This window comes from Tachyglossus aculeatus, chromosome X4, assembly GCF_015852505.1.
Source record: "Tachyglossus aculeatus isolate mTacAcu1 chromosome X4, mTacAcu1.pri, whole genome shotgun sequence".
NCBI lineage: Eukaryota > Metazoa > Chordata > Mammalia > Monotremata > Tachyglossidae > Tachyglossus > Tachyglossus aculeatus.
This window is the reverse complement of record NC_052098.1, coordinates 40,271,260-40,293,108: the sequence shown is the minus strand read 5'-3', so window position 1 is coordinate 40,293,108 and position 21,849 is coordinate 40,271,260. Positions and strand designations below refer to the sequence as shown.

Genomic DNA, 21,849 nt, shown 5'->3' with positions numbered 1-21,849 from the left:
TGAGTAAGCCATTCAATAAATACCATTGATTGACTGACCTCACAGGAAGAGATGGGGAACAGAGCATGCTTAAAATAACCCACTCCTCCTGAGACCAGGGCAACATGGGGAGAGGCAGAGGCAGCATCTGGGCCCAGTCTTTGAGATGGGGCCAGGTTAAATATAACCTGGCCTTGCTTGGATTCTGTGGGCATAGCCGGGTTCCAGGCATTGCAGCTATCTGAAATAATTGACCTCTAATCTTCTTGTAGATAGTAGCTGGGGCTTGAATTTGGGGTCTCCCAATTAAGGTTCTTCCACATGACCAACCCAAGTGCCTGATTTAATGCCTGATATCTGAGCCGCTATGGTGATTTGAAGTAGACTTTACTGGAGAGGAATGAATACTGAGGCAAAAGCTTATGGGTAACATGAGACTGGCCACATAGAAGAGCAGCCTAGAATCAAAGAGAAAGTGAGCAGAATGAAATATCAGTCCTAAAATGTTAGCTTTCTCAAGAAAGAATGGAGAGACTATGTGATGCCTCTCCAAGAAATGTAGAAGTCCTGAAAATTCTGGACCCAAGATGTAGGATCGATTTAATTATGGGTGGCACAGATTGTCTTTCGTTATGTGGATATATGCTGAATCAAGAAGCCTGATTCTCCTTTAAGTAAGTAGAATTCAATTACTATATCTGTTTGTTTCCACGATGGTGGACTTGTTTCTCTTTTGTCTTCTGAAACCTAGGCCTCGATTTGAGAAAGCCATTATCATTTCCAGCCCAAACAGAATGATAGATTTGTGAATAAGGAGAGTGAGAACAAATTCAAAATGTTGATTTCTTTTTTTTCAGTGTCTAGACTCTTCTGTACAGAGAGGTGTTTTCATAAGGCTCAGACAGAACTCATTTCCATACAGAGTTCTTAATGGTTCCTGTCAGAACAAACAGCTGGGAAACATATGGTATCCATTTCCCTGTATCACTTGGAAAAAATTTCCCAAGTAAATAAAACCAACATAAAAGTTTAGCCCTTTGAACTCAGGATCTTATACAATACATAAATATATTGGTACAATACATTCTTTGTATTGTCCCCACTAGGTTTGGGGCCTTTAAATTTTTTTTTAGCTATATTCTGAGATACCCATATTCAAACGTTTCCAAAGATAACAAGATAGAAGGACATCTTAGTCACAAAGTTATACCTATGTATGGACGTGTATCATGGTAACATATTTAGTATATATTGCCCCTTCAGAAAATGTGTTGTAGTTTGTGACTTAATTATAGATTATAAACCCTAAACTATCAATTGTGTGAGCACCATGACTGCGAAGATGGAAATATGTTCCTTGAATTGCGAAGAGTGATGAATGCAGACATGTCCTTGCAAGAGAGAGATTCTAGTTATCCCAAAGCCTTTAATTTCCATAGTTTTCATAATTATTTTAAGCTACCAAACAAAATTCATCCTGAGCACTGTTTAGCCCAGGGGGCACAACTGAAGTATAACATTTCAAAAGAGCACCGGGAAACGGCATTCAACTCTTCTGCAGGGGCATTAATCGTTCTTCTGAAGTGGTTAATGTCACTTTAACCTTTTTAACACTTTTTAAAAATGCTCTGCAAGTCTCCCAGCCATATGAATATCAGATGATATTTATTGTTTAAAAGTTAATATTCTTGTTACGGTCCACATGTGTTGCATGCCCTCACGTCCTGTGCTAAATGCTTCAGTCAACAAGTGGATTGAGCTCAGACCTGAGAGTCAGAGGACCTGTGTTCTAATTTCAACTCTGCCACTTGTCTGCTGTGTGACCTGAGGCAAGCCACCTGACTTCTCTTGGCCTCGGTTATCTCATCTGTCAAATGGGGATTGAGACTGTGAGCCCCATGTGGGACAAGGACTGTGTCCAACCCAATTTGCTTGTATCCATCCTAGTGCTTATTACAGTGCGTGGCACGTCATAAGCACTTAATGAATACTACAATTATTATTATCATAAGAGTGACAGCAGCAGAATTATTCTGTTCATTGTTCTACTTTGCATTGTATTATTCATGTTTAGTAATATCCTCCCCCCAGGCCCCACTCCCCCTCAGAAGAGAAAGGAAAAAAAATCCATTAGAGCATGCTGAGCTCAGAGTGATGCTATGTTGGGTCCCATGCCGGAAAATGTAGTAGGATTCTTCTCCTCTTAAAAGTTCTCTCTGCTCTCAGTGCTGCTGCTCTGAAATTTGAATCCTTGATTAGGATTATCATGGCATCAGAGGATTGGATGAAATTGGAGAAGCCATTGAAAGGACCTCTACCTCCAGGGTTCCTAAAGGGTCTGCAACGGGGGTGCAGTTTACATAGGAGGCATTTGGTTATATTATGAACTTATCTGGGCATCCTATCAGTTCTACCAATCCTAAATGGAAGGGGATGAACTATGACCCAACATGGCGCCGCCTGATTGTCATCTGCCAGTCACATAACTCACTTTGACATCTGCCTGGGGCCCACCCACCATGCACGTCCCTGGTGGCACCGCCAACTCTCCGGCCCAGCTGGGAGAGCCCTGGCACCCACCCCTCCCACTGAGCCTTCTCTGCCCACTCTGCAGTTCTGCTCCCTGAGGAGCCAGGACAAAGCTGCTTTGGTTTTTCAATCAATCAATCATTTTTTGAGCACTTACTGTGTGCAGAGCACCATACTAAGTGCTTGGTTTTCCTCCACCTCTTCTTTGGGGTGGCTGCAGAAGCTGGGACGGGGGAATTGTGACACAGGTGTGGTAGTGGTAGTGGTGACACCTCTCGGCACCTGGCTGGGACAGCCCCAGCTGCAGTGGCCCAGATTGGGGTCGCCCCTGCCCCTGCCGGGGGGTGGGGGTGGAGGTCAGCTCTGGAGGAATGTCCTGCCTCCCCTCTTCCCCAGTGCCTCCCCAGCTTGGAAGGTCAGGCGATTCATGATTTAAACTATGTAGATAGCCAATCAGGAAGTACTCTAAACTGCTCCTTTAGGGGATCATCTTGAAGGATTACTCCTGATAAGTTTCATAGTGCAATATGCAATAGTCCATCACGGAATCTGTCTAGAACAGGGAAGAAATGAAAATGGGAAGTCCACTCTCAGTCACTGTTGCCTGCCTAATTTCCCATTCCTTGTTTCCTCCAGAGCCCTGCAGGAATTGGGACCTAGGACAGCGCACTGGGCCCCTGCTCCCTGGATGAGTTCTAGATGGGGAAGCGGGTGGGGATTGACTCATCCATTGAGCTAGCCAGCAAATCACCCAGAATGTGATATTGTAAGACTGACTTGAACCATCCTAAACTGAGTCAGCTACCCTACTTTTCAACTCTAGGGAACAATCATGCATATGTTCATTCAATCATATTTATTGAACACTTACTGTGTACAGAGCACTGTACTAAGCACTTGGGAGAGTACAGTACAACAATAAACAGACACATTACCTGCCCACAACGAGCTCCCCCCTCCTCAAAAACCTCCAGTGGTTGCCCCATTCCACTTGTTATCAAGCAGAAACTACTAACGTTGGGCTTTAAAGCACTCAATCAGCTCTGTTCCCCCATACTAATCCCAGCTCCTCTCCCCCTACACCTTAGCTTGCATGCTTCATTCCTCTCAATCAATCCCTCAATCAATCAATAGTATTTATTGAGCATTTACTGTGTGCAGGGCACTATACTAAGCAATGGGGAGAGTACCACCCAACAATATAATGGACACACTTCCTGCCCATAACAAACTTACAGTCCAGAGGAAGAGACAGGCATTAATATAAATAAATAAATTACAGATATGTACATAAGTGCTGTGGGGCTGAGGGAGGGATGAATCAAGGGAGCAAATCAGGGTGGTGCAGAATGGAGTGGGGAAAAAGGGAAATGAGGGCTGGACTGTATGGACTGGAGAGGGGAGAGAGAGGAGACAGGGAGATCAGCAAGAAGGCTGATACAGTAATCAAGGCGGGCTACGATAAGTGATTGGATTAACATGGTAGCAGTTTGGATGGAGAGGAAAGGATGGATTTTTAGTGATGTTGTGAAGGTTGAACTGACAGGATCTGGTGATAGTTTGAATATATGGGTTGAATGAGAAGGACGAGTCAAGGATAATACCAAGTTTATGGGCTTGTGAGACAGGAAAGGTGGTAGTGCCATCTGCTGTGATGGGGAAAGTCAGGGAGAGACGGTTTGTGTGGGAAGATAAGGAGTTTCTTTTGGACATGTTAAGTTTGAGGAGATGGATGGACATTTGAGTAGAGATGTCACAAAGGCAGGAGGAAATGTGAGACTGCAGAGAGGGAGATAGATCCGGGCTGGAGATGTAGATTTGGGAATCATCCACACAGAGGTGGTAAGTTAAAGCCATGGGAGTGAATGAGTTCTCCAAGGGAGTCGGCCTAGATGGAGAATAAAAGAGAACCCAGAATTAAACCCTCAGGGCCGCCCACAGTTAGTGAGTGGGAGGCAGAGGAGGAGCCCGCAAAGGAGACTGAGAATGAGCGGCCAGAGAGTCAGGAGGAGAACCAGAGGAGGACAGTGTCAGTGAAGCCGAGGTTGGATAATGTTTTCAGGAGAAGGGGATGGTCGCGGAGGATTAAGATAGAGTAGAGGCCATTGGATTTGGAAAGAAGGAAATTATTTGCGACCTTTGAGAGGGTGGTTTCTGTGGAGTGAAGGGGACAGAAGCCAGATTGGAGGAGGTCAAGGAGAGAATTGGAGAAGAGGAACTTGAGACAGTGGGTGTACACAACTCACTCAAGGAGTTTGGAGAGAAATGTTAGGCGAGAGATGGGGCGATAACTGAAGGGAGCCATCAGGTCAAGGTAGGGTATTTTTAGGATAGGGGAGACATGAGCATGTTTGAAGCAGTGGGGAAGAAGCCTTTGGAGCGCAAATAGTGGAAGATGGCAGTCAGGGAGGGAAGAAGAGAGGGGTCAGTTTTTGGATAAGTGTTATCTTTCAAGCCAAGATGCTTACTGTGCTTTGTTCTCATGTCGCTCACTGCCAACCCCTTGCTCACAGCCTCCCTTCTCCCTGGAACTCCTTTCCCCTTCACATCAGGCAGACCACTACTCTACCCATCTTCAAAGCCCTTCTGAAATCACATCTCCTCCAGGAGGCCTTCCCTAATTAATCTTTCATCTCCTCACTCTCTTTTTTATGGTATTTATTAGGCACTTACTATGTGCCAGGCACTGTGCTAAGCACTGAGATAGAGACAAGCTGATAAGGTTGGACACAGTCCATGTCCCACATGGGGATAACAATTTTCACCCCCATTTTATGGATGAGGTAACTGAGGCACAGCGAAGTTAAGTGACTTGCTCAAGGTCACATAGCAGACAAGTGACAGAGCTGGTATTAGAACCCAGGTACTTTTGGCATCCAGGCCCGTGCTCCATCCACTAGGCACACCGCTTCTATTTTCTGCTAAATCACCTAACCATTTGCATTCTCAGTCCTCCTTCCCCGCCATAGCACTTATGTATTGTTATATTGTACTCTCCCAAGCACTTAGTACAGTGCTCTGCACACAGTAAGTCCTCAATAAATATGATTGAATGAATAAATAAATGAATATGTTTACATAATGTTGCTTTTTCCTATCGGTAATTTATTTTAGAGTCTGTCTCCCCAACTAGATTGTAAGCTCCTTGAGGAGAAGGATCATGTCTACTAATTTTACTGTACTCTCCTAAGTGCCTAGTTCAGTGCTCTGGGCACAGTAGGCACTCAAATACCATCGATTTCTTGATTGGATAAGTCTCTGTGCTGCTTTGTAGATTGGTATATTTTCTCTCCAGAACTCTTCTCCAGGGAATGAGTGAGTTTGGGTGTCATCTTAATGAAAGGACTCTTCTCACTTGGCTGGGTGGATTTCAGGGTTCCAGAGGAGTATGGGAATGAACTCTAATGGTCCTCCTTTGAATTCTGCAGTTTCTAGCTCTAGCTGGAGCTGTAGTGTTTCCACTCTCATCGGGAATTCACAGAAACCAACTGGAATCTCAGATATCCACAGTAAGTTCCGCCCAGTGAAGAGGGTTTCCCCGCTAAAGCACCAGCCAGAGACCCTTGAGAACAATGAAAGCGATGATCAAAAGAACCAAAAGGTGGAGTTCCAGAAAGGAGATCCCAGCCAGCCGCAGCAGGCTGAACAGCTGTCTCCCGAAGATGGTGACAGCCTTAAAGGTAAAAGCACTGAACCCAGTGCTCTGTTGGGGGAATTGGAGCACTATGACCTCGACATGGATGAGATCTTGGATGTGCCTTACATTAAATCCAGCCAGCTGCTGTCCTCTTTTTCCAAGGGCGCTTCAGAGAAAAGGATTTTGGGTATTGGCTCAGGGGCCAGTGGCCTCCCAGGCCAGCCCTGCTCTCCTGGAAATGCTGAGAACTCGTTAGCCAGCATGACGCCACTCTGTGTTCTGTCCCCTGTGAAAAGCTCTCATTTGAGAAAAGCGCAGTCCATCGCCCTGGATCAGCACAAACAGGCCACTGAATTGGAGCTGCCCCAGCCTCTGGTTAAATGTGTCTCAGTCCACGAGCCTGAAATCCACAGCAAGGGCTTCCTTAATGGGACCCATGCAGACTCTCCACCACAGAAGGTCGAGAAGACCGTGTCAACCTGTCAGCTGAGGACGTTTCCCCTGCAGGCATCAGTCACAGAAACCAAACTGGGCACGTTGAGCAGCAGCGTCACCTGGAACAGTCCAGGTGGCCCAGATGAGAAGAATGAAGATGTGAAAAAAGTGAAAAGCATTCTGAACATTGTTAAAGAAGGGCAGATCTCACTCCTGGTAAGTGTGCTTCTTCCCTTAAAGCATATGGATAGAAGGTGGGGTCCTTGCATTGAGCAGGCTCATTAGCAGCAGAGCAATTACTCCTTTTTTTGCTGAGCTTTTTACTATGATCTGTCTTGTTTCCTTTAGGGCATTGAGGTTTTCAAGGGATTAACCTGGGGAAAGACAAAAAGCCAGTAGGGATTTTTATTTAAATGATGCCTGAATCCAAATGGTGTGGACTTCTACCTGAAAATCCTATGCATTTCTGCATTTGACATTTTATTTCTACCTGCTTTCCAAAGTGTTAGCAACTTGCCGATTCCATTATTGGGGACGTGGATTCCTACTTGCCAGATGCCAATTAGAGGAACAGAGGGACGTCTGTTGTTGTTTTTTTTCCTGATTATTATTCAGAAGTGTTTATGCCAGTTTGTTCAAAAAGCACTCACAGGCAGAAGCTCAAACGAAAGCTTGATTGACCTCTGACCCATATGAAGTTTTTGTTCAGTTCTCACTCTGTGCCCAGAAAAGCATAAAGAAGCATTTCCAGAGTAACTAGGTGTTGAGAGAAAAGTCTCTTTTCAGAAAGGTGGGTTTGGGCAAAATGACATAGTAGGACTTTGTAGTACACTGCTTTGTACTGGCTTTCAGATTTTGGTCAAAGTTGAGGTTGCACATTCATTCATTCAATCGTATTTATTGAGCGCTTACTGTGTGCAGAGCACTGTACTAACTTCTTGGAAAGTACAGTTCAGCAACAGAGACAATCCCTGCCCACAGAGGGTTCACAGTCAGTAAGTAAGTTCATATTGCTATCATGATGTTAATTAAAATCCTACCTTGGATGTTTCAGCATTTTTCACAACAGTGTATGCCTGTTTAGAGCAAACTATCAGAGTCACCATAAACAGCTGGTTGAGATAATCGCTAATGGACTCAATGTCTGTTCTCCTCCTACTTAGTCCCTGATCCTCAGGGGGCTCACAGTCTGTGTCCAACCTGATTCTTTTGTATATACCCCAGTCCCTAGTATAGTGCTTGGCACAGAGTAAGCACTTAACAAACACTATTATTATTATTAACTGTAGTAGTAGTGGTAGTAATATTACTAGGCCAGGTAATGTACCTCAGCAACTATTCTCTCTCTCTCTCTCTCTCTCTTTTTTTTTTCTCTCTCTCTCTCTCTCTCTCTCTGTCTCTCTCTATTCGAGGACTTATCCCCACTGGATTGTAATTTCCTTCAGGGACAGCAGTCATGCTTCCTTTTTCATCCTTGTTATCCTGTATAAGCTGTATGACTATTACAGTGCTCTGCACACAATACTGCTGATCATCTACCCTTCCTCATTAATAGCTCTATTAGCTTTCCCCTCCATTCCCTCTATGAAGTCCATTCAAATGTAAGTTCTTAGTTGACTGGGCCATCTTCTCTCATAGACTCTTCCTGGTATCTACTCACTCTGGCCAGACAGAGCTATGAGCCAGGATTAGAACCCAGGTCCTTCTGACTCCCAAGCTCATGCTCTATCCACTAGGCCATGCTACACATGAGGCTCCCAGTCTTAATCTCCATTTTCCAGATGAGGTAACTGAGGCACTGAGAAGTAAAGTGACTTGCCCAAGGTCACTCAGCAGACAAGTGTTGTAGTCGGATTAGAATTCAGGTCTTTCTGACTCCCAGGCCCGTGCTCTATCCACTAAGCAATCCTGCTTCCCTTTACTTTTAGAGTAAAATGCCCCCAGATATTCTATAAAGAGCTTCTGTGCAGCCAGTCACTTCTCTGAAAAATACCCAAAGGAAGAGCCATGCTGTTTTCCAGGCGGTTTATTTTCCTCCTGTTTCCATTTACACAGCCACATCTTGCAGCAGACAATCTGGACAAAATTCATGACGACAGCAGAAACAATCTGCTACACATTGCAGCCTCACAGGGCCACGCCGAGTGTTTGCAACACCTCACTTCTTTGATGGGAGAAGATTGCCTGAATGAACGAAACAATGATGAATTAACGCCAGCTGGTCTAGCCATCAAGGTGACTGTCTGGGTCCTGGGGCTCAGGGGTGGCATTGGAACCAGGGTTTGGTTTTCAAAGACAGCTACTAAATTAAAGCACTGGGGTGGAAGGAGGAAACAAAGACCTACAAACTTAGTATGTGCTGAGGTACTTATCAGTTATGTCATTTAGGGGCTAGCATCCTCTGCCTTATTGTATAGTGAGGGCTGACGTCATGACTTACTGTGTTTTAAAGAATTTTCATTCATTACAACTGCAGTGTACATCTTAGTGTTTCAAGCTCTAACTTGAACAGTGTCTCATTTGTTTGGGAAATGACCATAACTAGCAAGACAAGTGAAAAAAGAGAAGATATATTGGGTCCTTTCAGCATCCCACATCTGAGGTTTGCATTTCTTAGATACCAAGAGTTGTTTAGGGTATCAAAGGGAAGTTTGAATTTGCCTCTTGTGGAGAGCACAGCAGGCTAAAAGCTCAACAGCCATGCAAATTAATGTCAACAGAGAAAATGTTAAAATTTAAGGAAAATCTATTCATCTGAAAAACATTCCAGGAAATTTTGTTTACTCTAAACAAAAAGATCTTTGGAAAATAAGCATGAAAGTAGTCTCTTTCATTAAATATCCAGTGGTGTAGAAAGTGGAAGATTTTCATGTTAAAGAACTTTATTTTGAAGTTGAGAGGTTTGGCTAACAGTGAGGTGCTAGGCTTTCTCTGAAGGAAGGGGGGCTTGTTGTTTCAGGAGGGAGAAGTTTCTCTTTGAGTTCAGATTGAATTTGTGTCCCAGGAGTGAGCTTCTAGTTTCCTTTAGTTGAGAATGAAGTATATAAACTGAGGTCCTGATTACCATTTCATTATTCAAAGATCCCAAGGGTGTTTCATAAGGAAAGTGAAGTTAGAGATGCTGTCAAAATCACCATTTTTAGCACTATATTTTTCTCTCCTTAAGGATGAATTGTTATTATGTTCTTGCATCCAACTTTGATAATTGATAAGTTCTGTCCCAGAAAGAAATTGTTTGTCAGTGGAGGGGAATGAAATCCTGTAGGTGTGATCCCATTGGGAAATGTCAAAGGTGCTGCAACTCAGAATAGGAATGCAAGGGTTATGGGTTTCAGTGTAATGTATTGGTGTGAGTTTCTGTTTCTCTGAAAGTTACTGATCAGCAAATCCCTTTCTCAGTGAAGTAATTAGCCAGATTTCAATATGATCATCTTAATTCCTACCATGTCATGTTTTGGCGTTGGTGGCATTTCAAGAGTTTGTTCGCAACCTATTAAATAAAATGAAATAATATAGTTGTGTTCACTACTCTGGAATTAGCCTTTGTTAGGCAAAATATTCCAGGATTTATGACAAATGGTAGAGTGGAATAGATTGTCATAAATGCTATCCATATGATTGCTGTGTTGGATGAGAACATGAGAACATAAGATTAGATCATCAGCAATCCCCTTACTGGCTCTGATCAATGGCTTGCCCAGTCCAGGCCAACCTAGCCACAGGATTTTGTCTGTAACAGTGGCAACTGGATACTTGGAGGAATAGTGTAACTGATGTTTGCTTTCCAGTCTGTTCTCAATTTTGGGGATGGACCAACCTACTATCCTTAACTTATCCCCTCTACAGGCCTCATTTTCTCTTAGTTTGAGTGTTTGCCATAAAATTAAATGTGTTTAAACAGTGAATGTCCAACCAATCCCATTGTAAATCTCCACAGAAAAACTGTTAGTAGTTCTTTTTCTTCTTCCTATGATGATGATGATGATTATTATTTTTGTTAAGCATTTACTATGTGTCAAGCACTGGTCTAAGCATTGGAGTAGATACAAGTTATCAAGCAACAGTGTTTCCTTATCCTACCACCTGGGTCATTATGGCAAGCTTCAAAAACATGTCAGATTCTAAGAATTTCATTCCCTTATTAATGATAGGGATTGGAGACATGGCTGATTGCTTCAGTTTATTCATTAGTTCAGAAAAGGAACTAGCTTTGAAACAGGAATGCATGGCTTCCTGTCTTCCTTTGGGAGTCTTATAATCCCATGTCTGCCTCAGCCAATTGACTGAATTTGTGATGGACATTGATGCCTTTAAGAGCTTGATGAACTCTGCCAATTTCTCCTAATTTAGGAGCTTGTTTTGATCTCCAGTTATCAAAGGGGTAGTGTCGTGCTTCATTAAACAAGATACTGAGAACCCTACTGTCATGAAAGATACACAGACTTTGTTCAAATGAGCAGAAGTTCCTTGGATGATCTGATTTAGCTGACAGGAAGCTGAATCAGAGATGAAGTGTCAGATTAAAAGGTTACTTGAGAAAAGAAGTTCTGAGGAACCGCGAGGCACAGTATTTTCACACACTCTTGCACAGAGTTCCTTTTAAACTAAGTAGGTCCAAGTGCAGTGCTGTTCCCCATGTGGGGGCTCCAAATGTCAGTAATAATGATAGAGCAGAGTCCCTTGTAGCAGGGGAAAGTATATAGTCAGGAGGAGGAGATGAATATTGGGCAAGAACCCTTAAAGGGATGGTAAGCAGAACAAGTATTTTGAAGATCATACCCACTATTTTAGGTTTTCACTGTTTAAAATTTAACAAGGTGGATGGGATTAATGCCATACCTCTGATTTGAATGAGTGATTCAGAATCTTTTTGAGGCTTGCAAAGGAAGGCTTCTGCAACAGCAGAGTTCTATTATACTCTCCCAAATGCTTAATATAGAGCTCTGCATACAGAAAGTGCTCAATTATCTATGAATAAGCGTGAGAACTCTCTTAGTGAATGTCCTCAAGAGTCCCTTAATGAGTCTGAGTTCACTACTGAATACTCAAGAAAATCCCTGCTATTCTTTTTTTTATGGTATTTGTTAAGCACTTACTATGTGCCAGGCACTGTACTAAGCTAATCAGTTTGGACAGAGTCCATGCCCCACATGGGGCTCACAGTCTTGGTCCCCATTTTACAGATGAGGTAACTGAGGCTCAGGGAAGTTAAGTGAATTGTTGAGACACACAGCAGACAAGTGGTGGATCTGGGACTAGAGCCCAGGCCCATCTGACTCCCAGGCTGGTGTTCTATCCATGCATCAATCCATCATATTCACTGAGCACCTAATATGGGCAGAGCACTGTAATAAGCACTTGGGAGCATATAATAAAAGTAAATATGCAGTTTCTGCCCTCAAGAAACATTCAGCATATCAGGGAGCAGACACAAATACTATAAAATAGAGGAAGCATGAGAAGAGGCTGTTGATAACAGCAGTTTGGAAGGATAATTAATAGAGAAAGAATAAAAATTGAGGAAGAAATAACTGAAGAATAATTGGAAATTGAGGTAATCAATAATATATAGAAGTGCTAAAGTTAGGGGCAGAAACATGGGTATTGGTCTCAGGAGTCAGTCAATCATATTTATTGAGTGCTTACTATGTGCGGAACACTGTACTAAGCGCTTGGGATAATACAACAATAAAGTCTTTTTCCCCAATCTGTGCCATTCTGTGCACTGGAAGGACCTATTTTAGAGTCAGAAAATGGGAATCAGGAATTCCCCAAATACCATCACTAGGACATTATATACGGTAATTTGACAATCTTGCTTCCTAAATCCATACTCTAGCCAGAGTTAACTTTATAAGCATCTGGATACTACACCCTTGAGTGAACATGATTTAGAAATATTTTTCCTTTATTATTTTGACCAAACCCTTAATACTGAGAGCCTGGTTAAATTTCCTTTCACAGTTTTTAGGAGTAGAGTGCTCCCAGCACTGGCCCATGGCAAGCAGGGAACAGTTTTGGAAAAAGAAATGCATACTGATCCATTAGAGATGAGAAAAGTTTGTTCATGGAACTTAGGTCATGCTAACTCTTCAAAATATCTAAAATTATCTTTTCCTACTGGGGCTCCTTCCAGTCTCAAAAAGTCCTAAAGGCATAATGATAATAATAACAATATCGATCAATCAGTCTTATTTGTTGAGCACTTACTATATGCAGAGCACTGTATTAAGCACTTGAGAGAGTACAATATAACAATGCAATGGAGTTGATAGACACATTCCCTGCCCACAATGAGCTTACAGTGTTGAAGTGGAGACAGACATTAATGTAATAAAATTAATTATGGATATTTAAATGGATATTTACATATGTGTTGCTGGGCTGAGAGAGGGGTGAATAAAGGGCAATGTAGAAGGGAGTGGGAGTAGAGGAAATGAGGGCTTAGACACGGAAGACCTCTTGGAGGAGATATGCCAGTAAGGCTTTAATAATAATATTAATAACAATAGCAAGAACAGTATTTGTTAAATGCATACTGTGTGTCCAGCACTGTTCTAAGCTCTCATTCACTCCCATGGCTTCAACTATCATCTCTACACTGATGACACCCAAATCTACATCTCTGCCCCTGCTCTCTCTCCCTCCCTTCAGGCTCGGGTCTCCTCCTGCCTTCAGGACATCTCCATCTGGATGTCTGCCCTCCATCTAAAACTCAATCTGTCCAAGACTGAACTCCTTATCTTCCCTCCCAAACCCTGCCCTCTCCCTGACTTTCCCTTCACTGTAGACGGAACTACCATCCATCCCGTCTCACAGGCTCGCAACCTTGATGTTGTCCTCTACTCCACTCTCTCGTTCACCCCTCACATCCAATCCATCACCAAAACCTGCCAGTCTCACCTCCACAACATCACCAAGATCCGCCCTTTCCTCTCCATCCAAACCGCTACCTTGCTCGTTCAATCTCTCATCCTATCCCTACTGGATTACTGCATCAGCCTCCTCTCTGATCTCCCCTCCTCCTGTCTCTCCTCACTTCAGTGTATACTTCACGCTGCTGCCCAGATCATCTTTGTGCAGAAATGCTCTGGGCATGTTACTCCCCTCCTCAAAAATCTCCAATGGCTGCCAGTCAATCTACGCGTCAAGCAAAAACTCCTCACTCTCGGCTTCAAGGCTCTCCATCACCTCGCCCCCTCCTACCTCACCTCCCTTCTCTCCTTCTGCAGCCCAGCCCGTACCCTCCGCCACTAACCTCCTCACTGTACCTCATTCTCGCCTGTCCCGCCATCGACCCCTGGCCCATGTCCTACCCCTGGCCTGGAATGCCCTCCCTCCGCACATCAGCCAAGCTAGCTCTCTTCCTCCCTTCAAAGCCCTACTAAGAGCTCACCTCCTCCAGGAGGCCTTCCCAGACTGAGCCCCCTTTTTTCTCTCCTCCTCCCCATCGCCCCTGCCCTACCTTCTTCCCCTCCCCACAGCACCTGTATATATGTTTGTACAGATTTATTACCCTATTTATTTTACTTGTACATATTTACTATTCTGTTTATTTTGTTAATGATGTGCATCTAGCTTTATTTTTATTTATTCTGATGACCTGACACCTGTCCACATGTTTTGTTGTGTTGTCTATCTCCCCCTTCTAGACTGTGAGCCCATTGTTGGGTAGGGACCATCTCTATATGTTGCCAACTTGTACTTCCCAAGCGCTTAGTACAGTGGTCTGCACACAGTAAGTGCTCAAGAAATATGATTGAATGAATGAATGAATGAATAAGCCCCGGGGTAAATACATACTACATCCTTTTGGAGATTGTTATTATTCTGACAAATTATTGCCACCATGCAGTGTCTTAAAAAGGAATATTGTCCTTGTGTGGCTGTGGGATTCAGCTGAGGTCCCCTTCGGGCCCTGCTCTATGTTTTTGCCAATAGCCATGCTTGAAGGGTTTTCTGAATTCTAACCCCTCCCTAGTGTGGGCCCAATAAATATGTTGGTCCCCAGAATGCAACACAAACAGGCTTTCAGATGTCTATGTGATTTAAAGTATTTTGTGAAGATAAAGATAATAATTTATGGTATTTGTTAATCACTTACAATGTGCCAAGCACTGTTCTAAGCACTTGGGCAACTACAAGGTAGTCAGGTTGTCCCACAGGGGCTCACAATCTTAATCCCCATTTTACAGATGAGGTAACTGAGTCAGTTAAGTGGCTTTCCCAAGGTCACACAGCAGACAAGTAACGGAGCTGGAATTAGAACCCGTGTCTTCTGATTCCCAAGCCCATATTCTTTCCGCTAATGAAATCATAAATAGCAATCAGTATTTAACAAGCTTACATCAAATATCAAGGTTGCACCAGGGTCACAGTCAAAAGAACACAAAATAAAATTTCAACTCATCATAGTATTTATTGAGCACTTACTCTGTGCAGAGCACTGCACTAAGCACTTGGGAGAGTGCAACAGTAGACACAATTCCTGCCCTCAAAGAACTATAAATTCAAATCTTTCCCTTTTTCCCAATTCCTCCTGAGCTAGGAGCTAGAATCTAGGTCCTTACATGTTTGAAGTTGTTTTTCAGAGTCCATGGAGGGGGGACTGGACCTCCCTTTCTGCAGTCAAATGCATTCCTCTCTCAGCCTGGCCCTGTCTGTGGGTTCTGCAAAACAGACATCTCAGTGTCATTCCTCCCTCCTAGGATGTGCCCTGAGTTCTTTCTCCCTGGTCTTTTAGTAATGATAATTGTGGTATTTGATAAGCGCTTACTGTGTGCCAGGCACATAACACTGGAGTAGATATGAGGAAATTGGGTTGGACACAGCCCCTGTCCCACAAAGGGCTCACAGTCTTATTCCCCATTTTATGTATGAGATAACTGAGGCACAGAGAGGTGAAATGACTTGCCCAAGGTCACTCAGCAGACAAGTGATGGAGGCAGAATTAGAACCCGGGATCTTCTGACTCCCAAGCCCTTACTCTATCCACTAGGCCATGCTGCTTCCCTTTTAAGCACTCTCCTACTTTCAGCCCACTGCCTTCACCCTCAGCTAGTTTTTGCTTGGCCCCCAGTGACATCAGATGCCAAGGAGCCCCACTCTCGATCTGCCAAAATTCACAATTAATTTGTCTTATATAAATTTCCCATTTTGGGGGTGGTTTTTACACCTGAAAGCTTCTGGACTTTTAACCATTTTCTTCCCCTCTTTAGAATGGCCAACTGGAGTGTGTCCGTTGGATGGTGAGCGAAACAGAAGCAATTGCAGAATTAAGTTGCTCAAAGGATCACCCCAGCCTAATTCATTATGCTGGTTGCTATGGTCAGGTATGACATTTGAAATTACCCTATTGAATAATTTTTCATAATTCTTTTCTTTTTATTATCATTTTCTTCTATTCAAAGGAAAGGCTAAGAATCAAACGTATTAAATATTGTTTCTTCAATCTAAATAGGAAACAAACTCACTGATTCATTAATCTGTGTACATTTTACTGATGCTTTCTGGGCAATTGTCTAATCGATACTGCCATTTTCCATTTCCGGTTATTCTCAGCTTAACAGTTGAGATTTGGCTGTCTTGCAAATGAGTAAAATTTGCTTTTTCTTCCTTCCTTTGAAAGGAAAGATTCTGGGAGTCAGTGGGACATCTCAACCAATCTCTCCACACTATAATACCAATTTGCACTTTATAAAAACACAAAAGCAAATACTAGTCTTAAAACAAGTTTAAGCATATCTGTGTACAGCAAAAAAACCTCCTTCTCATGCATATAATCACATTCTTTCCAGCTTCATACCCATTCCCCATTGGCAATGAATTGTGGTATTGTCAACAACAGATTATGGTTTCTTGAGCATGAAAGTTTCAAGTTCTAAAGGAGGCTCCAGCCAGCTTTTTGCAAGTACATGCAGGGTTAAGGGGGGCACATCAGCCTTTGTTTAGTGGGAGTTATGCTATCCTAGAGGTTCTTTCTACTTAGTCTATATCCTGTGAATTCAGTAGTCTGCAGATTATTTACTGTGGTCCTTGGTGGGGAAGAGACATTTTTCCAATTTTATCTAAAAATGCCAAGGGAAAAAAAATAGACTTATTTTCCCAACTCCTCCCCCAAGCTTCTTTTATCCTCATGCACATGTATCTTCCAGGAAGCCTCCCAGGATTTAAAAAAAAGAGGAAAAGGCAAGAATCCACCACAAAAGTTCCTTTTATTTATTTGTGAAAGTCAAGTGTGGCAGGAATTGTGAAAGAATTACCTGAAAGTTCCATTTCCAATATGAGCTCACCCTGGGCCATAGATTTGGCTCAGGCTAGTGCACAATGGATGAGAAGTTCCTGAAAGACACTTTAAGTTGCACAATTAATAATAGGATAGTCTTTCAGGCTCTCTACTCAGGCATAGAATGTAGAAAGCCAAGCAGTTATCTGCATAATTGTATCAGTGTAGCGAGCCAATCTGGATTTCAAGCCAAAAACCAAGTATTTTTCATTAGTCCCCTCTTTTTCTTCCTCTCTCTCTTCTCATTTTTCTCCCTCCCTTTCCTCCTTTCCTTCATCCCCTCCCTCTTCTCCATCTCCAAATTATCCAGATAATTGCCTTAACCCTCTTAACTGCCTATGTAGGGCCAGTTAAATAATTTTACAGGGTTTTGAAGTGACTGCTAGCTCTTTTGGCAGGGTTTACATAGCAAGGAGTGGAAAGAGTGCTCGGTTACCGTGAGACTTTAAGTAAATAATCTGGCATTCTTTGCCTCATGGATAGGGTTTGTGCATGCCAGATTCCTTATGGGGAGCTAACAGCAGGCTGTTTATGATTTTTAATTACAGGGAAGGTGTTGTAGAAGGCATGGCTTGAGTATGAGTTTGGGCTGCTTCAAGCTAGGGTCAAACCTGCAGGTTGGTCCCTCAGATTGATATGGGTTCCTATGACTGGGGTTCAGCCTGAAGCAGGGCACTATTTCAATCGTTATAGGGCTTTAATAAAAAAGCAGGATGCAATCAATTGATAGTATTTAGAGAGCACCCACTATGTGAAGAGCACTTACTAAGGGCTGGGAAGACTACAGTTGAATTAATAGACATGATCCCTGCCCTTTAGGAGTTTAAAAATCTACTGGGAGAGACAGGCAGTAAAATAAATTACAGGGGCGAGGAATTAATAGAAAGTAAAGATATGCACATAAGTGCAATGGAGATATGTAGTTGTGAGTACCCAAATCCTTAGGTGACTATAAGCTCCTTGTGGGCAGGGGAATGTGTCTGATAACTCTGTTTTAATGTACTCTCCCAAGTGCTTAGTACAGTGCTCTGCACATAGTAAGTGCTCAATAAATGCCATTTGATTGACTGATGGGAGCAGAAGTGCTGAAGTGGCAGTAGGGGAGTAAATAGGGTGAGGAGATGAAAGATGAAAGGAAAGGCTTCCTGGAGGAGATGTGTTTTTAGAGGGGCCTTGAAGATGGGGAGAGTTGTGGTAGTAATGTCAGGATTTATTAATAGCTTACTAAGTGCCAAAACTGTGCCAAGAACTGAGGAAGATATAAGAGAATCAGTCCCACACAAGGCTTCCAATCTGTCTTAGCCCCATTTTACAGATGAGTAAACTGAGGCCCAGAGGGGTTAAGTGAATTGCTGTATATCACCCAAGAGGCCAGTGGCGAAGCCAGGGTTAGAACCCAGATCTTCTGACTCCCAGATCTGTGCTCTTTCCATTATGTGAAGGAGGGAATTCCAGGACATTGGGGTGGGCATGAGCAAGAGGTCAGTGGTGGGAGAGGCAAGAATGAAGCACAGGAGAAGAAATTGCTGATGCACAAGTGAATTCTATCCATTCTGCCTAAAGCTATAGAGCAGTCCCTCCTGCACAGATAATCTGTGGAGATGCTGGCCTTGGAAACATTGCAAGGGCAATATTTTCTCAATAAAGACTTTTCTTAAACATTTTCTGTTGGATTCTACACATAAAATTATGCACAGGCATTAGCAGTTCGTCTCTTTTGGTTTGTCTTTGTCAGACTATACTATTAGAGGGGACTTTGCATGGAAAATGCCACCCATTTTGCATTTCAGGTGCCCCTCCTCTCCTCATATAAATCCCTCAAGAATGAACTAGATCCAGTTCCAAATTTTGGTTCTCTCTTGTGTAAAAAGCACCTTCAAAGGCATTGTTACCTGTGGACTAGCTGGAAGTTTTTAGTTATCTCCTGATGGGATACAGTTTTGGAGTGGGAAATTGATTTTCTTCATCTTGACATATGAAGTCTCTGAGGGTGCAATTATTTTACTACCTGATTGTTCCTGTTGGCACTAACCACAGAGATCTCATAGGGCACACTCAGCCCAGGGCCAGGGTAGCTCTGCGGCCTCCGCTACCAGTCTCAATGCACTTCCCTTGAGAAAGCTGGAGGTCTTTTAAGCAATCAAGATAAGAGCTGCTTTTTTTAACCAAATCTAAGGGCCTTGTCATGTTCATTACTTACAGTTTCTAGTTGTGTGAGCCTAGCCACTTAGCTTGTGCTACTCCAGGTACTGGAGGATTTGTCTGTACATCTGTATATTTATCTGGGTTGTGTTTTAATGTTTCATCAGTCCTGATGTGTCTGTCTCCAGTTTTCTCCCCACCTATACCCTTAGATGGTGAGCCTCCTGAGGTACAGGGACTAGATCTAATTACCATCTGTATTTTCTCTTATAGCACTTAGTACAGTACTCTGCAAACACAAAGTGTTTAATAAATACTATTACTACTACTCCAGATGCAGAGTCTTTGTCTTGCCCTTCAGAAATGTCCATAACTGATCACAGGCTTCTAGCCTCTCCCCTCTCCAGACCATACTCACTCAGCTGCCCAGATCATTTTTCTAAAAAATTGTTCTGGGTCCCCACTCCTTAAAAGCCTCCAATGGTTGCCCATCCATCACCATGGAAGAAACAGAAACTCCTTACCATCAGCTTTAAGGCACTCAATCAGCTCTTCCTCTCATACTTAACTTTACCCCTTTTCTACTACAACCCAGCCTACACACTTTGATCTTCTAAAATTCATTCATTCAATTGTATTTATTGAGCACTTACTCTAAGCGCTTGGGAAGTACAAGTTGGCAACATATAGAGATGGTCCCTACCCAACAACGGGCTCACGGTCTAGAAGGGGGAGACAGACAACAAAACAAAACATGTGGACAGGTGTCAAGTCATCAGAATAAATAGAAGTAAAGCTAGATGCACATCATTAACAAAATAAATAGAATAGTAAATTTGTACAAGTAAAATAAATAGAGTGATAAATCTGTACAAACATATATACAGGTACAGTGGGGAGGGGAAGGAGGTAGGGCAGGGGGGATGAGGAGGAGGAGAGGAAAAAAGGAGGCTCAGTCTGGGAAGGCCTCCTGGAGGAAGTGAGCTCTCAGTAGGGCTATGAAGGGAGGAAGAGAGCTAGCTTGGCAGATGTGGGGAGGGAGGGCATTCCAGACCAGAGGGAGGACGTAGGCCGGGCGTCAACGGCGGGACAGGCGAGAAAGAGGCACAGTGAGAAGGTTAGTGGCAGAGGAGCGGAGGGTGCGGGCTGGGCTGTAGAAGGAGAAAAGGGAGGTGAAGTAGGAGGGGGCGAGGTGATGGAGATCCTTGAAGCTGAGAGTGAGGAGTTTTTGCTTGATGCGTAGGTTGACTGGTAGCCACTGGAGATTTTTGAGGAGGGGAGTAACATGCCCAGAGCATTTCTGCACAAAGATGATCCGGGCAGCAGCGTGAAGTATAGGCTGAAGTGGGGAGAGATAGGAGGATGGGAGATCAGAGAGGAGGCTGATGCAGTAATCTAGTCGGGATAGGATGAGAGATTGAATGAGCAAGGTAGCAGTTTGGATGGAGAGGAAAGGGTGGATCTTGGCGATGTTGCGGAGGTGAGACCGGCAGGTTTTGGTGACGAATTGGATGTGAGGGGTGAACGAAAGAGCGGAGTCGAGGATGACACTAAGGTTCGAGGCTTGTGAGACAGGAAGGATGGTAGTGCTGTCTACAGTGATGGGAAAGTCAGGGAGAAGGCAGGGTTTGGGAGGGAAGATAAGGAGTTCAGTCTTGGACCTATTGAGTATGGGGTGTGGGGGGAATCTACTTATTTACTGTGCCTCAATCTTGTCTGTTGCCATTGGCCTCTTGTTCATATCCTCTCTCCCCCTTCATATCTGACAGACTACCACTTTCCCGATTTCATAATCACACTAAACTCATATCTCTTCCAGGAAGCCTTCCCTGACTAACCTCTCATCTCTGCACCGCATTTTCCCTCCTTTCTGCATCACCTACACACTCAAGTCTGTACACCTAAGCACTTTTATACTCATCCCACCCCCTTCCCCACCCATGGCACTTATAAACATATCCTTATTCTCTTTTGATTCTCCTACGTGTAATTTATTGTAATGTCTGTCTCCCTTGCTAGATTAGAAGCTCCTTGAGAGAACTTCATGTTTACCTACTCTGTTGTACTCTCTGGAGTACTTAGTGCATTATTTTGAACACAGTAAGTGCTCCATAAATACCATTGATTGATTAAATGTACATTTTCCTGCAGTATTTTATTCTTGTGATCATTGTTAATTATTCCCCCATAATTGTTCATTATGTCTCACAAAAAGAATGCAGGCTATGGATCACGATGTAGTAAAAACAACTCTGGAAGGAGATTTCCTCTGTGTAATCAATAGAGTCAGTGTGGCCTAGTGGTAAAAGCACAGGACGAGGAGTTAAGACATTCAAGTTCTAGTTCTGGCTCCACTACTTGCCTGCTGTGTGACCTTGGGCAAACCACTTAACCTTTCTGTGTCTTGGTTTCCTCATTTGTGAAACAGGAACCTGTTCTCCCTCCCTCTTAGACTGTGAGTCCCCATATAGGATGGGGATTCAGTCCAGTCTGCTTATTTTATATCTCTCACAGCTCTAAGCACAGTGTTTGGCACTTAGTAAGTTTTTAATAAATAGTAAGCACTTAATAAATAGTGTCATCATCTGGATTTTGCAAACAAGTGAAAAGAAATGCACTTCCTTAAAGAAAAACTCCACAACACCTATGTACATATGTCTAAACTATACATTATAAATTTCTTACTTATATTCATATCTGTCTCCCATTCTAGACTGTAAATTCATTATGGGCAGGGAAGGTGTGTGCTAATTCTGTTGCATTGTACTCTCCCAAGTGCTTACTACAGTGCTCTGCACATAAAAAGTGCTCAATAAATGCTATGAGCATTTCATATGTTTGG

At 43.2% G+C, this 21,849-nt stretch overlaps 1 protein-coding gene across 4 annotated transcripts in view; it reads left to right on the top strand.

The window, feature by feature from the left end:
* Positions 1-21,849, top strand: part of LOC119948011 (synuclein alpha interacting protein) — a 259,871-nt gene that overhangs the window by 191,247 nt on the left and 46,775 nt on the right. For all 4 annotated transcript variants that reach the window (XM_038769796.1, XM_038769797.1, XM_038769798.1 and 1 more), the window contains 3 exons: positions 5,937-6,796; positions 8,636-8,815; positions 15,799-15,912. In XM_038769796.1, coding sequence (XP_038625724.1) covers positions 5,937-6,796; positions 8,636-8,815; positions 15,799-15,912 — 1,154 coding nt within the window. The remainder of the gene's footprint in view (positions 1-5,936; positions 6,797-8,635; positions 8,816-15,798; positions 15,913-21,849) is intronic.